The sequence below is a fragment of the Bacillus rossius genome, chromosome 8, assembly GCF_032445375.1.
Source record: "Bacillus rossius redtenbacheri isolate Brsri chromosome 8, Brsri_v3, whole genome shotgun sequence".
NCBI lineage: Eukaryota > Metazoa > Arthropoda > Insecta > Phasmatodea > Bacillidae > Bacillus > Bacillus rossius.
In genome coordinates this window covers 39,926,894-39,946,169 of record NC_086336.1, presented here as the reverse complement: position 1 = coordinate 39,946,169, position 19,276 = coordinate 39,926,894, and the positions used below count along the sequence as shown (strand labels likewise).

Sequence of the window (19,276 nt, the reverse complement as noted above, 5' to 3'; positions counted from 1 at the left end):
ATTTACTTTTCGTGATCTTAGCTCCACTGAAAATCTCTAACCAAACTTATCTATGGATCAATACACCAAACAAGAACGCAAGAATGCAGGCAAAACAGGTGGGCTATTTATTTAAAAACTTGGTATTTCTTCTATTCTTTTAATTAAAATAAATAAAATCTCATGTTTCATAAAAGTAACCGTTGAGGTTCTTGATTATGTTATATAATTTAAATGTGTCTTCTGTATCTAAATGCTGAAGTATATATACATTTCTTCAATTTACTTCTATTTCGATTTATTAAAACTTAATTTTTATTAATTTCTCAGTAACTCCTAAAATATTGCTCGTAGAGCGAAATGGACGAAATTTGGTTTCTTTGTTAAAAATCCACTACCAGCCTAATTATATTTTTATTATTTGACTTTTGAATGTTTCATTTTTTATTGGAATAATATATAAGTATAGTCGGTTATATATATTATATTATATATTTGAAGTATATCTTCTTTATTTGGGTGTTTTATATGTATTTCTTCAATTAACTTCTGCTACAATAATTAAAAAAAAAATTTTTTTTAACATAAAATTATCAATAACTCCTAAAGTATTGATCTTAGAGCAAAAATAAACAAAATTTGGTTTCTTATGTTTCTTTAATGTGAAACCCCGACCAACATGTTTATGATATTATTTTTCAAGAATTTTTTTTTTATTTATTTATTTTTTCCCCAATACTTAAACTGATCCAGTCAATATTGTCTTGAGGTATCGGTACTTTAGTATACCCAACCAATCTTATAAAAACTCTTTATCGTAGCTATATCATCAGTTACCGTTTTATCGTATCTTGCTGTTAGCCAATCACCGGGAGGTATCGTACCTTTACTAGACCCTTGCTTGTAAAGTATTGGAATGTTTTTTATTGTATATTAAATCTATATATAGATGTGTTTATATTTGATATTTTATCATCAATTTAATTACATATAATTATATCCATCCACAACACTAGTTAAATAGAGTTTATAACTATAAAAATTCCTAAAATGTTTTGTTTACATTTTGCATGTCGGCCATTGTCTCACTTCAAAATTTATAAGTTTCATATTTATAGAACAATACTTCAACAAAACATACCTTCATTTTTACATATATAATTTTGACTCACCTATCTTCTCAGATTGTTTAAAATATTCCATTTCATTTAATTTTCTTGTTTTTTGGCAATTTTGGGGAGCCCACCCTTCAAAGCCACTACTCACACAAATTCATAGATAACATAGTCTGAAGAATGTGACAGCGTCAACGGCAAGATGTCTAGTGGCGAGCGAGAAGGGTGGAGATAAAGGAGACAAATAACCAAAGCGCGCTTCACGCGATCACGCCGTAAATTCCTCAAAAAGACCTCGTTATAGCAGTGTTCTCGCTATTACCGTGTTTGCTATAACGGGATTCTACTGTACTTACTATACAAGATGTACATGCACTATAAACACACATCAAACCACAAGTAAGTGTCAATGATTGGTTTTTATGTGAGCATTGCACACAACAAAGCATCTGGATGGATATACGACATGTAGATATAATTTAGCTGATCATTGCATAACTTTGTACTGCTGCTAATGCAATAACCTTTAGTTTTTTGTAAATTACATAATTCTCCTGGTATTTTAAAAAGATAGATGTAAATATTTTTACAAAAATTGATGTAAATGTGCAAAATAATTTGAGAAAATAACACCACTTCATGCCATAAAATAAAAATACAAATGCATGTTTAGCAATTAACAGTAAATTTCCTATTATAAGGAGACTTGAAATATTCTGGAATGAAGAAATAAGAATGATTAACATGTTAAGCAGTATTAAGTTGTACAAAACAAGTTTATTTAGTATTTACAAATATTTTTCACACAAAGAAATTACCCTTATTTTAATTAAGGCTTCACTTACCCACCATGTTGTGTCAAGTGTATTTTCACATCATTCTACTTTGTTTTACTGCAAAGTCTGCAGTAGGTTTCACTATATAAGTGTCAATTTTTGCTCCAGATACATCAAGCAAGGTTTCTGCTATTGTAAAAAGTCACGGAAACATTCATAATTAAAATTTTGGCTGGATATTGGCCTCATGTCACTTGCAAAGTTCATTTCCAGTATCTGAGTATAACAACTTACGTAGCCCAATTTTGGAAATATTTCTTTACAAAGCTCTGGAATAGTAATGATAATAAAGGTAAAATTCCAACAGGTAGGTGAATCAAAGCCTTAACAAAATAATAAGACATACTCATCATTTTTCCACAAACATTATTAAGAAGAAAAAAAGAGTTTGTACACATTACAAAACTAACTTTAGTGTATGGTGACATTTAACAAACACAGACTCGCGAGCCAGTGACACAAGCTGTAAAATAATGAGCTAAAGTGCGTGCGCATGTACACAAACACAACACTTCAATCCCTTCTCTTGCGCTTGTCGCGCTCCGCTCGCTCGTCCCTGGGCCGCTTGCTCGCGCGCTTGGCCTGCGCCAAGAACTTGTCCAGGCCGAAGGGATCCTCTTCGTCCTTCTCAAACTGGACCGGGCCGCTCCTCGCAGCCGTGCCGCGGTCCGTCCCGCTGAATTCCTTGTCCGGCACGAATCTGCAACAACAGCTCTCTCTGACGTCCATTTGTGCACACACATGGTCACACAAACACACACAGGTGCTTGCTAAGTGCTAACGCCCTCATAACAAAGAGACCATACAAAATGCTAACATAAGTTACGGATTTCAGACCATTTGGACTGGCCAATGAACACGTCAACTCACACAAACGAACACACATATACATACTAACACAAACCAGATGTTAGTTTAAGATAAAATCAATATGAATGGGCATGTTGATTCTTCGGTGCTTCGATTCCACCGATTCTACCTGGAATCGGAACCGTCAATTCTCAAGCCGAAGGGAGGAATTGTACCGTATCAGGAATCATATCACAATTAGAATGGAAGGTCGTAAGAACCGTCAATAATTTGGATGTAAAATAGATTCACATAAATTGATTCTTGCAATGTTTTCCGACCAGTAAGCTGACAAAGTTTACGTACTCGCCTAGCATTAATATACAAAAGACGAGGTAAATTAATTAAGGTTAGACCACAACCGCAATCACCTATATTTATCCGTAACACTGTACTAAACAAAGTTAGATTTCTGTACTTGCCGGGAAAGCTTTGTAACCTTATTTCAAAATAATAACCTTATTTCATAAATACAAGATTAATGTAACTTTTCTCTCCTCTCATAAAAATAATATAAAGCAGGCTGGCCTACCATGTTATCTATAAACACTTTAGTTTTTATTTTAGTCATTTGTAAACTAAAACTAATTTCTCGTTATATTTTTGATACTTTAATGTAAATATATTCCACTTAAATGGATATCTGCCTATTTAGTCACTAAATTGAATGCCTAATTTTTATTTTTTTGCATAACATGTTGCTTCCCTTGTGTTAACAAATTTTTGTTCAAAATGCACTGTTCTCACATTTGTGTTGATGTTTCATTTGCAGATTCCACGATAGCTTGCATTATTATTAAATCTATTATGACTATGAATCACAACAAACAGAAAATATGTCATGATCAGTTATTGTTTTAATGTTAATGTAAATGTTCACAAACATAAATCAATTGAAACACAACGATCAGCACTGTTAATGATCATGGCAGGAGAGATGAATTTCACAAGAACACGAAAGTATTGATTGCGATAAGATTTTAATTACATATTTTGCACATGTTTGTTGATGGTGAATCACGGTGGCTAAAAATATGCTACAATAATTTATAAGTTGCAGACAAATATATTTCATTATTACAGTCAAACCTCTATTGTTTTTCAGGGACCAACAAAAAAATTCAGTAGATGCGGACATTCAATAGATGTAGACTTCACTCTTAGATTTTGAAAAAAATATTTCAACCTTTAAAATTAGTGTCTGAAATATATCAGTTACTTGTCATTAAAGTTTAATCAATTGAAAAAAAATAATAATAATAACGGAAGCATTTTACTTAATTCAATTTACAGTTAAAATAAAACATAGTCTATGCACAATAGACCTACAATTCAATTTCAATTTCTTCAATAATCCTAATTCGTTCATCAAGTGTTTCTCAACTGTTTACTATGCTGAGACATTTTAATCGCTCTAAAACGTTAACCTCACTTTTGCACTTTTTATTAAGTCAACATTCACGCACATGTAAATGAAACACCGATCAGAATCAGGAAGTAACATGTGCCGTAGATTAGGATAGCATGCCCGAACAATGAAATACCGGCCTACAGAAATGCGTTCATGATGCTGCACAGGAATCAATAAATTTTCTACGCCACAGCGGACGCCATATTGGTTTCTTTGTACCTTATAAACGAGACGTCTCAATGCTCAGACATAATAAGGGACATGTTTATTCTTGAAGTGATTTTATAATATACATACGGTATAAAATGTTTTGTTTTTTACGTTACCATTTTAGCCGACATGAAAAAGTTTCGTACATGAATACAAGTGGATAGTGTGGCAAAGTTACAACGTTTCGTGACGAGTCAATTTCACGGAAATATGTCACCAATGTTAGCCATCTACTGTTTGTTGACAGTTACTGTAGATGGTGATATGGTGTTGTCACATATTTTATACCAATTTTTAGCTTAAAAAAGTGTAGTGTGATTCTTCTGCGAATTTATAACTTTGGGTAAAAAAAAACTTTATAATTGTAATGTGTCTTAAGAATGTGTGTAAATAACTTTATGTTTCTAATAAGTATGTTACGTTGTTTAGTTCAAATATCCTAGCAATGCGTGAAAAGCACTATGAATGGTGCCTTTGTGCTACGTCTGCCGTCTGCCACGCCAGTTGTCCAGCCCTACAATCAATCAATACTTGCAAGCTTTTCAAATGCAATTTTTTTTTAGAAAATTAACATATATTTAGACTTTTTAAGGGTTTTCTTTAGGTTAACCTCTTGAAATTCCACAGTTTCATTCAGAAGAAAGTAAAATTGGGAATTGTAATTGAAATTGAACCCGGAATCGTAATAGAAGAATTGTGGGATCGACCCATTACTAGTATTCAATAATTTAATTTTTAGTTACAATTTTTCTTACAACCAAACACAATGCAAGATATTTAGGGAAAGAATCAGCCTTGGCATAGTGTCAGAAGTATCCCAGCACTTGCAAGGAGTGACTTTGAGAAACCATGGCAAACTGATGCCAAAATAAATGAATCTGAATTAAAACTTGTGACATAATGAACACAAGTACAATGTTTTAAAATTGTAAAAATACTTTTTTATAACCAAATTTTATTCATATAAATCAATAGATTTTGATTGATCACATTCCACAAGCATTTATAATCAATAACGTTAGTCATCATTATATCAACTACTTCCAGCCTGCAGCCGGGTCAGCAAAATCAATAATGTTAATGTCCACACAGAATGAAATTTACTTCAAAACTAATTAAAGTAATGATTAAGTTCAAAGAATTTATTAATAACTGAAAAAAAGAAGAATGAATTGAGGTTCAACATGTCGTCCACTTGGGGATCGTCACGAAACAACGCGAGTGGATGAGAATGGAGCGCGAAGACGGAACAAATGGATCGCCTCGGTGGTAGGCGGAGGTAAGGTGGCACCTGTTGGTCTTGATGAGCTTGTCCAGGTCGTCTCCGTACACGTCCTTGTCGACGTTGCGGCTCGGCCGGTAGATGTGGGTCCCCAGCGTGCCCGCCTCGCGCCACGGCTTGTCGTACACGTTGTACGCCTCATCGTCGGCGTAGCCCGAGTCCATGCCCTTGGAGGTGTTGAAGAGCCGCTGGTCGAACTGCACCTCCCCGTTCGAGATGTTCTTGGCGGGCAGACCCAGCGCAATCTGCTCGCTGATGTCGCGCTCCCGGTCCCGCTGCAACTTGGACCTGCGAAGCAACACGACCTCACAACAAAACAGCAAAACCTTTTTGCTTTGTAACATTTTATTTGTGAGGAATGTAGGTAATTTTTAAATAATACAAATATGAATATACTGAATTTCTTGATTTTACATCATTGGTAACTGTTGCATTAAGTCTGCACCCATGGCTGTGTTTATGCGGCCGGAATCCACTCGAACGCATCTAAATGCTAGCGGCCTGACTGGTGCAGGATTACATAATGTTCAGAACTATAAAATGCTCGTTTAAAGACTGTGAAAGGTACAAGGACCGGCAAAAGCTATTTTAGAATGACTGGATGACATATTCAAGGCCTGTTTTTTTTTTAACCCCTCATACCTACGCCCACTGTGTCAGTGTTCTGTATTGGTTAAAGTGTCAAGCTTTAACTTATGGTATGGTTTCCTTTATTACACTGCATGATTGCAAAGCAAGATAGTTTAAACTATATTTTATAAAACAATAAATAGTTTATAAAACTATTGATCAATTATTTAAACTATTCTGCCAATGTGTGATGGTGGTGGCGGCAAAAAAAATGAAGGGGGGGGGGGGAAACTCTTTATTCTTCTAGCCTGCCTGGCTGTGACATCTTGGATTGTCACTGAGGGTGAGAATTTTTTTATTTTTTTTTTAAATTCCTTCTCTAATTCACATGATTTACTCAAAAAAAAAGCTGAAATTATTTTTCTTAGGGGATTGTACTGCTTACATGACCGAGATCAACCTCTTACATGAAAGTGCAAATTTATTTTAAACTTTTTATCACCTAAATACTAACTTTGTATGGACGCTGTGCATCACAGACAAAGCCACCAAACCTCACCTTTTGTCCGGGGCAGCCCTAGAGATGTTGCGGTCTCGCTGCCGCTCCTTGTGCCGCTCGTAACGCAACTGGTCACGCTCCCTGGCTTCTTCATCCTTGTCTGACAAAACACATTACAATTAGTGGTGCACCGATGCGGATACCGATGAATCGTAATCGGCGATTATGGGTACTTACCGATTAATCGTAATCGGCGATTATCTTAACGATTACTTTGCCGATTATTTACGTCCCGGGCGTAATTAAGTAGGTTTTTACCGTGTAATATTTTGTTACACATTTTAGGACGAAATACTGTAATATTTGTATATATTACAAAATTCATCTAACTCCGTCATATCATGATTACGGATATTTCGTTAAGTTTAATAAATCTCATTGCCTCGAACAATAAAAAACACATTTTTCCTACACGTTTGTTTACGTTTCGTCTTTTGTTCTGTCTTTTGTCTATTAGCCAGAGACGTAAAATAGATGGCACACAATCGAAATACCACAAGCAGTTGCAGTCGATTCTATGACAATCAATCTTTTCGAGTCGTAGCTGTTCAAAATCGTGGTCCCGATACCTTCTAGAGTTTTATCACTGCATTTTACCAACTCGTTATGGGTGGCTTTGGTAACATTATCCGTTGCCACAGAATAAACAATTGTTTATTCTGTGCAGTTGCTGTGTTATTTGTATGTGACGTGAAAAGTGAAAAAGTATTTATAATTTTATATATTTAGTCAACATAAATAAAATCACATGTGCTAGAATTGGTTTTGAGTTTTATATATATAATTATAGTGAGATGGCGAGTAGGGAGAAAAAAAGTGAAGTGTGGAAACATTTTTCTATAAACTCAAGTGAACAAAATAAAGCAACATGTTTACATTGCTAAACGGTAATTCCTCGATGCAACCTTATGTGATAGTCGATAATAATGCTAGTTTTCCGCAACAAAAACTTACCCATTGTAAATTACAATTCTTAGGGCGCGGTTACACGGGAGTCTGAACTACTTCAGGTGAACATGTTCAGCTGTTGAGTGCGGTTACACACAGTCTGAACATGTTTCGTTCGAGGCCATTTCTCATTTAACTTAAACAGGTTGGCAAAGTAGTTCAGATCGACATATCTTCTACATTAGCCTCTGATTGGCTGGTTAGAATATAAACAGTCTTTTGCAGAAATTCTAGATGGAAAGTGTTTCTGGCACAAGTTCGAGTAATATTTTACCGAATGCAACAAAAAAAACCAACAGACAATTATACATATTTTTTAATTTATCCTGACCTTAATTTTCTTAAAACTGAGATAGGTACTCTCGCTCAAAAAATAATAAAAAATAAGTTTAAAACTTTACTGTGCATGTTTGAATTACCGATTTGTAAAAAAATATTGAGCAATATGTACACACATTTCATTTCTGCTGATAATGCTGTATAAACAAGTGAGAAAATCCTGCGTTTTCTGGATGCAATTAAAAAATAGAGATCAACAACACAGTCATTCGTTGACAGTAGACAATCGGTTTTAGAGCTAAACACACTTTTCAGCAACTACCGTGTAACCGCACACTTTCGCGTTTGTAAACGTGTTTACTTAAACATGTTCACCTGAAGTAGTTCAGGGTCCCGTGTAACCGCGCCCTTAGACTGTAGTTCAAGTTCTTTACAATAAGAAATATAAATAGAAGTTAATTAAATTTACACTTTGCAATGACTTAATAGTGTATTTTATATATTTTTATACTGTTATTATAACTGTATTCTCAATTTTACCTAATCTTTTTAAATTCACGTGGGAATAAAAATTTTTGTGTGCATTATTACACTTAAAAAAATTTGTTTATTATAATCGGTAACTGAATCGGTATCACCGATTATTGCTCTCATAATCGGTAATCGAATCGGTAATCGGTAAAGTCATATCGGTGCACCACTAATTACAATCACTACACCGCAAGGCAGTTGTTATCCTCTCTTTGGTGGTGGCTACACGTTTCATGAACTGGCCACGCCATATTTAATCGAATGCAAGTCAAGGCCGATATTTTCAACTTTCATAGAGATAAAATAGTTTTTTTAAGGTCAAATACTATGGGAATTTGATAAAACAAACATTGCAGCTGATACAGGTCCAGTTTTTGTTTATATACAGTAAAACCAAAATGTTAGACCTCTCATGCTTCTCAGAAATAGGGGTTTAATAAAGAGGGGTCTTAATAAACACTTTCCACTGATTAACCCACCCCCCACCCTGTATACCTCGAAGTATAACATTTTTTTCTACAAGTCCTAGTTCAGTCATCTCTGGCATGAAATTGACACTTTTCAAAATTAAAAATACATTTATTTTAAAAACAGACATCTGAACCCCCCCAACCCCAAGTAAAACATATTCAACCACGGATTGTAACCAAATCAAGCATTACCTGCCGAACCTATATCTTTTAAGAGTGTTAAGTCCATCTGATACTGATTTCATTAAGAGAATTATGAACATTTTCATTAAAATTACAATTTATTAGATGTGGGTTGCAACTATATACCACACCAAAGAGGTAAAGAAGGTTAAGCAACATGACATAGCTTCATGTAGCTCGCCCAAGTTTTAGACAAATGTTACAAAAGGTGATAAAGTGGAATGCACAGGAGGAAGGAAGGCAGCCAGATGTGCTGTAGTATATGCCGTGCTTGGTTAAAAAGGTTGACTTTTTTTTGTGCTGTGAAGTGATCTATTTTGTCAACCCACGAGTATGAGATAATTGGCCAGCTATCATTATTAACACCGCCTGCGACATCTAGAAGGGAGAGGGGTAGAGGCGACGCGCATCCGAAGCATGACAGGATGACCTGGTCATTTCTTATGTTTTTTAATCAGAGCTAGACAACTTTCCTATGGCACAATTTTAAAGAACTAATGAGGCATGCTGTACACCTCAATATTTTTTTGTTGAGCCTTCTAAGGAATTAAAATGTGGTACGTTTCTTTTAAGTAATTTTGAAAGCTGCTTTATTAACATCTTATATTTCTAAATAGTTTCAATTTCAGTTCTATATACTATGTACTTTCTTTTGGGCCTATTTTTTATTGTGTTCTTTCAAGACTGTTTGTAGGGTAACTAGAGCCTGTATGTACCGAAAAAATATTGGACGTTCGTTCGGGTTCTTTCTCGTCTCACTGCACCGCACCACCATCGCGAGCGACGAGCGAGGAGTTGCAGTGGCACTCGGCAAGACTTGCTCGTGCTCAGCCCTGTGGGGCGGACTGCTGTCGAACTGGGTGCTCTGCAGAAAAGTTTAAACGAAACAAGTTGAAAGCGAATAGTTTGAAGTTTATTTATTATATACGTTTCTGCGTGTGCTTGCGATCACGGAAGCTTAGTTTTCTTTTGTAAACAACCTTTTTTGGGCCACTGTGAAGCTATACAGCCATGAATCCAAATTTTGGTGATGACACAAAAATCAAGTTCATTTTACTTTATCTCCCCTTTAAATCTTTAATGAATAATGCATTAAAATAAAGTTGTATACTGGTTTATTATTATTTTTTTTTTTAGATAAATAAAACAGTGTATTACTGTGCCATTTTTAAAAGAAGTTTAAGATTTATGTACCAAATCCTTTAAATATGGCATCATTGTCATGTTCGGCAATGTTCGTTTTACCACCTCAAATATTTAGACAATTTGCAGCACTGAATTTCCAAAAAATGTATTGGAACATTGGAAGCATTTATAACTTTATTCCTAACCATAAAAAAAATTGTTTTAAAAGTAGCTGCGTTAGTTTAAAATAATTATTTTTTATGAAAATCTGAAATTATTAAATGTTAACCACAATACACTAAGTCCAAATATGAATTGTATGCATATACTGTTATATTTCAGTGCTTAGTCTCATTGCACATTTTTTCAGAATTATTTACATCGTATATTGTTATCGTCACAAGAATTTTTAATTAAATGACTTAAGTTAACATTAAGACCGAATTAAAAACATTAGAGAAAGTGCAGTTTGTTGTAGAATATTATGAATTTGATGTTTTCCCAAAAGGATTGTACTGTTCACAGAAACTAAAAACACCAATAGGTGTACACTTTAACTTATCCTCAAATTATGATTTATTTATGTTAATTCCATCAGAAATTGTATATTTAAGAAATTTTAAGATCTATTCAAATAATATTTAACTCAATTCAGCCCGCATAAAACATAATAATGTGCTGTATTTTTACAAGCCTGTGCTATGGGCAGGATTAGTTACTTCAGAATGCCCTTATTCCATAAATTCTTACTTTTATTGTGTTTTACTATACAAAAAATTAGACCTGTGTTTTGATTATTTCAATACACATCTTTCATTTTACTGTGTTGAAAATAAATTTTCTTGGACACCTGAGTAAAAATTTTTTTTTAATGAACTTTTGTATTCAATTCGAACAATATTCATTATTCGTGAATAACTTGATATTTGATTTGAAATTTGATTCAAATAGTGTGTGTGTGTGTGTGTGTGTGTGTGGGGGGGGGGGGGGGGAAGAACCAGCATTAGCAGACGCCTAGCATTTTCCCATTTTAACTACGAAAACTTCATGACAGCAACTTGAAATTTGATTGCTTTTACACGGTGCTTTCATGTTTACTACAAACACAAAGCGCCTGGAATTTATCAGTGGGACCAAAAAAAAATCATGCAAGAATTTTTTCCTGCCAAATTTTGATGCCCTAAAATAACGGCAAGACGATTAAGCAATAAAACATGACATTATTCCCCTTATTTCCTGAAATCAATTTTTCTACAGAATTACAAAAATATTTTATAAAGGCCTCTTCCTAAACAAGGGAAAAAACATAATATAAAACCCAAAATGCTAACATCATTATTTTTTTAATTTATCTAACTACCAATGAATAACTACTGCCAACAAAACCAAAATATAATCTTTACTAGTAATAAGTTTCTGTATGAATTATTTATTTTGATCTTTAGTATTATAGCACAACCCATTTTTATTAGTGATGTGCGAGTCTCGGCATCATCGAGAACGAGTCGAGGCAGAAATTTTCTCGATCTCGTCTCGAGATAATTTTTTTGGCTCGGAATTTTCGAGAATTTTGTAAACAAGAAATAGGTTAGGTTATATAATATATTGAGGCAGCATTTTGTTTTGCGTGTTGAAATAAAACATATCTTCAACGTAACGTAGATCGTATAAAATAAAATATACTTGTTACGATAGTATACACGATAAATTATTAAAAAGTTAAAAACGAACAACTTCCGTTCACAAGTCACTACATGAAACGGTAAACGTAAACAATGAATTGTGCTGTGGTTATCACATTAAATTACAGAAGAAAATGATTATTATCCGTCAATAAAACCAACATTAAAGTTAAAAATAAATCATTTTCGGTATCAATATCAAGTATCAACGTAAAACGGTACGGTAAAAAATAAAAATATAAACATGACTGCAGAATTCTTCCGCGATTGCATTTTGTTTTATGGCCTTAGGTTATACACACGGCCAGCAGTATATAACAAGCAACATGATGTTTAAATTGCGGTCCGTATCGATAGTGACATATCGATAGTGGCGAATGTTCAGACTTTCATGATCAAGTACCGTCCATGGCTCAAGGAAACTGTATAGACTATGGAGTCAATAACGTATGTTTACATATGACAATAGGCAAATAAACTTGAGTGTAAAGGTAAAGTTGTAATTGCAATTGTGGATACTTGATAAAATTATTGAATAATTATGTATGTTTGTCAGATTATTGAGTTTTACTTTTTTGGATCATATTATCCTGTTAACTAAAGTACAGATTTCTCGATCTCGACTCGATTCTCGAGAATTTTTAAATTGCTTTCTCGATCTCGTCTCGAATTCAAAAAAGTCTTTCTCGCACATGCCTAATTTTTATATTCCACACAAAATAAAACCTGCAACTACTATGGCTCGAATTTACTAGAAATCTTGCAAGTGTGGAGGACTGGATTTGAACTCTGCTCAACTCGACTCTAACTAAAAATTTGCAGACTTGTCCATCTCTAAACACAATGTAAGTTATACGTAAATGGTGGCAAGAAGCATGTGAACTTACCCACTGCAGCCTGAGTGCGTATGCCAGCGCGCTCCTCGCGGGCTTTCTGGGCCAACTGCCGCAAGTGTTCTTCCTTCTTTTCCTTTTCTTTCTGTGCCAGCTTCTTCTCCAGCTGTGCCCTCATCTCTACCGCCTCTCGCGCCTATGCAAACAAACACACAACTACTAGAGCTGTGCCGATACGATCGGCAGAAGCAGATTTGGCCGGCATTTCTGCCAATTCGTGATACACTTGTTGGTAACCTTTTCACTTATTGTACTACTAGATACTTTAAACTTGCATAACTTCTTAGCTACGTGTGCCAGCCGTACATATCAAACTCAAATATCCTAAGTTTTAATAATGTTCTTCAATCTAATACATCAGAAATAAATATATCATCAGAACTGTAAAGTTATATAGAACCAAAATTTACTTATTTAGAACATGGCTATCACTACAAACAACGTAAAATACCAACTGCTGGAACTGCAAAAATGTTCATAATATTGTCACTGTGACATTTTTGAACTAACTTACATTAAGTTTTTTAAAACTGAATAAAAAAATTATTATCAAATAATATAGGACCTCACATAATGTACATTACTTTCACTGTTTCCCGTGCAAAACGTCCACATGAAAATAATTTCTGAATAAATGTTTGGTGCTGTAAATCTTTGCCGCAGCATGCGTTATGATGGTATTGGAATTCCCGTTCTTGAATTGTAAAAGTGCACATAATCTCACAATTTTGCACATTTTAAATTCATTTTTTTAAACTTTGTATTTTGTAAATCAATATATTTCATAGTCATTATTAAATAATCTTATTTTATATAATTACATATCAATAATTGAATTTTCCATACTTATTAAGAAATTTATGTTTCAATAAGACACAAACGAGTCGTCAACAAATAAAAACAAGATAAAAATTAGAGTTACAAAAAGAGAGGTTATGTTCCGTTTATAAAATAAAATATATTTGCATTGCATGCTTTTCTTAAAATTAATTATTTTGGGTAATTTAGTACATTTTTTAACCAAAATGGTTTCCTTCTGAATCGGTTAGGAATCTGTGAATTCGCAACAGTTGTATCGGCAAAATTTTGTGAATCGGTACCGCACTAACTACCACATTCTTTATTCCCACTGGCACATCATTTAAACACCATTTTACCAATGCTGAGCTTGTACATATTATATTTCAGGCTTCAAATCAAAATGCTGAATTATTGAATCTTGTGTCATTATATTTGCTTCAATGCAATTCCAACAAATGTTTAAAGTGTTGCATATTGAAGTTTGTTGCTCGATACATGCAACATGGTATTGTCATTTGCAAATATTTAGGCAAGTATTGTTTCTTGCATTATTAACTGTATCATGGTCCCACATGATAGGTTTTAGTTTCAGAGTTCCCACAGCTGGGGAAATACCAACTTTGCTTCTTTAGTCCCATTTTGTAAATGTGTCTTTGTAAACTTCGGAAATTAACAATACACATTTAAAAATTAAAAATTAAAAAAAAAAAAAAAAAAAAAAAAACACACACACAGGAAGAAGATGGTGCTGAAATTCAAGTCTACGAGGGCATAAAAATATACTCAGCATTTCCAACGCAGGTCCATGCAAAGCGCGGGACAGAAACTGACCTTCCTGTCGGCGATGTAGAGGGCCTCTGCCAGCTTGGCGAAGTTCTCGTTGATGTGGACCTGCTGCAGGCCTCGCCCATCCGCCGCCAGCCGCTTGTCCAGGGGTATGGTGTAGCCCTGCGACCACACGACCACACCTGCTCCACCCGTGCTTGCTGCAGCTTTCCAACCACCAAGTCTCCAGCAGTTTCACGGTCTTACACACTCTCCAGACTATTTCCCATAACTAGGGACATGCACTTTTTAAGTCGATGAGAAATGTGAAATTTACTGTGAATAAACAATGACCAATCATAAACATTACAAATACTGTACAGTGCAAGATTTCATAGCAGCACATTTTCGAGGTTTTTAATAATAATAATAATAATAATAATAATAATAATAAAAGTATAAACGTTCTTGTCTGTGTTAATTAAAAAATGTACCCAGTGAATATTTATTTCTTATGTTGGTGTGCTTGTCTACGCTTAAACTATGTATATTTTTTTTTCTTGAATGGAAAGTTAACCTCAATTGTTCAGAAGACATGCTGAGCAAAATGGATTTTGGAGGTTTAGTTTTTTGCAAGATTTACAATTATTTACCTGTTATTTGTGATTGTATCAAAATATGGGATACATCTGTATTTCAAGTATATATATTAATTTTTTTAAATAAAAAAAAAATTGGTTGTCTGTAAAGTCGGTTTACGGACGATAGTTTAACGTGACAACGTCATAACAAAACATTGATGAAATGATTGATCCAGAAGAAAATGAAATATCCAATTCGGCCTGATACTGAGTCGTAATAGGTTTTTGCAACCAAACCATTTAGGCATTAAAAATATATTATTCTTTGAGGAAGTAGTTTTTTTTTTAATTTTTCTATCTTTTGTATGATAAAATCTACCTCTGCATACTTTTATGAATAAAATTGAATCATTTTTATTGAATTATCACTATTTTGTAGTGGTGCACCGATGCGGATACCGATGAATCGTAATCGGCGATTATGGGTACTTACCGATTAATCGTAATCGGCGATTATCTTAACGATTACTTTGCCGATTATTTACGTCCCGGTGTAATTAAGTAGGTTTTTAACGTGTAATATTTTGTTACACATTTTAGGACAAAATACGGTAATATTTGTATATATTACAAAATTCATCTAACTGCGTCATATCATAATTACAGATATTTCGTTAAGTTTAATAAATCTCATTGCCTCAAACAATAAAAAATGCATTTTTCTTACACATTTATTTACGTTTCGTCTTTTGTTTAGTGGCCTTGTACATTACGTATAGCCAGAGAAGTAAAATAGATGGCACGCAATCAAAACACCACAAACAGTTGAAGTGGATTCTATGACAATCGATCTTTTCCAGTCGTAGTAGCGGTTCAAAATCGTGGTCCCGATACCTTCTAGTTTTTATCACTGCGTTTTACAAACTCGTTATGGGCGTCTTTGGTAACATTATTCGTTTGTTATTTGTATGTGACGTGAAAAGTGAAAAAGTATTTATAATTTTATATATTCAGTCAACATAAATAAAATCACATGTGCTAGAATTGGTTTTTAATCATTTTTATATAATTATAGTGAGATGGCGAATAGGGAGAAAAAAAGTGAAGTGTGGAAACATTTTTCTATAAACTCAAGTGAACAAAATAAAGCAGCATGTTTACATTGTTAAACGGTAATTTCTTGATGCAACCTTATGTGACAGTATATTATAATGCTAGTTTTCCGCAACAAAAACTTACCCATTGTAAATTACAATTATTAGACTGTAGTTAAAGTTGTTTACAATAACAAATATTTAAATAGAATTTAATTTAATTTCCCCTTTTAATGACTAATATGTATTTTATATTTTTTTATACTGTTATTATAACAGTATTCTCAATTTTACCTAATCTTGTTATTAAATTCACATGGGAATAAAAAATTTTGTGTGCATTATTACTAGTGGTGCACCGATATGACTTTACCGATTACCGATTCGATTACCGATTATGAGAGCAATAATCGGCAGATACAGATTCAGTTACCGATTATAATGAAGAAATTTTTTTTAAGTGTAATAATGCACACAAAAATTTTTATTCCCATGTGAATTTAATAACAAGATTAGGTAAAATTGAGAATACAGTTATAATAACAGTATAAAAATGTATAAAATACACTATTAAGACATTGCAAAGTGGAAATTAAATTAACTTCTATTTAAATATGTTATTGTAAACAACTTGAACTACAGTCTAATAATTGTAATTTACAATGGGTAAGTTTTTGTTACGGAAAACTAGCATTATTATCGACTATCACATAAGGTTGCATCAAGAAATTACCGTTTAGCAATGTAAACATGCTGCTTTATTTTGTTCACTTGAGTTTATAGAAAAATGTTTCCACACTTCATTTTTTTCCTCCCTACTCGCCATCTCACTATAATTATATAAAAATGACCAAAAACCAATTCTAGCACATGTTATTTTATTTATGTTGACCTAATATATAAAATTATAAATACTTTTTCACTTTTCACGTCACATACAAATAACAAAACAACGGATAACGTTACCAAAGACGCCCATAACGAGTTGGTAAAATGCAGTGATAAACTCTAGAAGGTATCGGGACCACGATTTTGAACTGCTACTACGACTCGAAAAGATCGATTGTCATAGAAACCACTGCAACTGTTTGTGGTATTTTGATTGCATGACATCTATTTTACGTCTTTGGCTATAGGTAATGAACAAGGCCACTAAACAAACAAAAGACGAAACGTTAATAAACGTGCAGGAAAAATGTATTTTTTATTGTTCGAGGCAATGAGATTTATTAAACTTAACGAAATATCTGTAATTATGATATGACGGAGTTAGATGAATTTTGTAATATATACAAATATTACGGTATTTCGTCCTAAAATCTGTAACAAAATATTACACGGTAAAAACCTACTTAATTACGCCGGGACGTAAATAATCGGCAAAGTAATTGTTAAGATAATCGCCGATTACGATTAATCGGTAAGTACCCATTATCGCCGATTACGATTCATCGGTATCCGCATCGGTGCACCACTAATTATTACACTTAAAAAAATTTGTTCATTATAATCGGTAACTGAATCGGTATCTGCCGATTATTGCTCTCATAATCGGTAATCGAATCGGTAATCGGTAGTCATATCGGTGCACCACTACTATTTTGTATGGATACAAAGGAGTGAAATGAAATGTACAATTTAATTAATAAATTTACTTTTATTTGCATTCATTATTCAAATATATTTATTACTTTTGAAACGTTACGTGCGTCGTATTTATTTTTACAAGTACAAAAAAATTTTTCGCAAATCCTGCCTTGATTCGAACCGACAACCTTACAATTAGAAGATAGCGCCGCTGAGCGCTCACCCACGAGGCCATATTCAACAATTAATAGTTTCAGATGTTATACAGTGGAATACCGGTACAACGTACCTCACTTTAACGTATTTTTTTCAAATCCCCGCCAAAAAGTGTATGTTTACAATGCAAAATTGTTTCAGTTTAAAGTATCTTAATGTTCACTATAACGTATAATTTTCACTGGCAGCTTGGCACTGCTGCCACAAAACTTACATAAAATAGTAAACAAACGTCGAGCTAAATAGCGAATGTGATCGAAAGAATAAACAGAAACCACTTACACCACCGCACCGTAAAATATAACCTCTAAAAATAATCAAAACAAACGTTTGTGCGCCTGTACCATAGATGAATATACATACGCACGCAACACGTAATGTATACAACACATCGGCATTCGATACATCGAAACACAAAGCGCGAGGTAAAAGTGTATTTAATTCAGTGGAAAGTGTCCCGCTAATGTACGTATGGTTAAATCCGTGCCGTGATTACTGTTGAGTGTTGTTTGGAATTCATTTTCATGTTACTGTTTTTAGACGCCACGTGTTAGTGCTACAATGAGTGAATCTGGAAATAAAAGAAAAAGAAAACAATTCACGCTTAAAGAAAAAGTGGAAATGCTTAAAGAACTGGATAAAGGTAAAAAGCAGGTTGAAGTTGCGAAGTCATACGGCGTTAAGGCGACGACTGTAAGTACAATTGTGAAAGACCGTGCAAAAATTGAAAAAATGTACGACGAATCTTTGTTTGATTGTGACCGCAAAAGGCTTCGTTCCGGAGATCACCAAGGTCTAGAAGAAGCTTTGAACAAATGGTTGAAAGAAACTCGTTCAAAAAATGTTCCAGTAAATGGTCCCATGCTACAAGCAAAAGCAAAGCAATTTGCTTTGCTTATGGACATAACGGACTTCCAAGCCAGTTCAGGGTGGTTGCATCGCTTCCGGGAACGACATGGCATATCATGGAAAGTTGTGTGTGGGGAGGATAAGGATGCAGACACAGAGGCGGCAAACCAGTGGAAGGAAGAAAAGCTGGAAATAATTTTTAAGTCTTACTCAATGGATGATATTTTCAACGCTGATGAAACTGCTTTTTTTTACAAGCTTTTGCCAAACAGAACAATGGCGTATAAAGGTGAGAAGTGCACTGGAGGAAAAAAAGCAAAGGAAAGGTTGTCTGTCTTGTTCTGTTGCAATGCCACTGGCACTAAAACACTGCGGCCCCTAATCATTGGCAAACACAAGAATCCCAGGTGCTTCAAGGGAGTTTCTTGTCTTCCTGCAGATTATGCAAATAACACTCGTGC

At 34.0% G+C, this 19,276-nt stretch overlaps 1 protein-coding gene across 1 annotated transcript in view; it reads right to left on the bottom strand.

Annotated features, from left to right (window-relative positions):
- Positions 1–1,851: 1,851 nt before the first annotated feature.
- Positions 1,852–19,276, bottom strand: part of LOC134534783 (puff-specific protein Bx42) — a 43,252-nt gene continuing 25,827 nt past the window's right edge. Inside the window, exons 8-12 of the mRNA XM_063373360.1 lie at positions 14,555–14,671; positions 12,917–13,058; positions 6,812–6,911; positions 5,692–5,970; positions 1,852–2,630 (exon numbers count right to left, since the gene is read on the bottom strand). Coding sequence (XP_063229430.1) covers positions 2,444–2,630; positions 5,692–5,970; positions 6,812–6,911; positions 12,917–13,058; positions 14,555–14,671 — 825 coding nt within the window. The 3' untranslated portion in view covers positions 1,852–2,443. The remainder of the gene's footprint in view (positions 2,631–5,691; positions 5,971–6,811; positions 6,912–12,916; positions 13,059–14,554; positions 14,672–19,276) is intronic.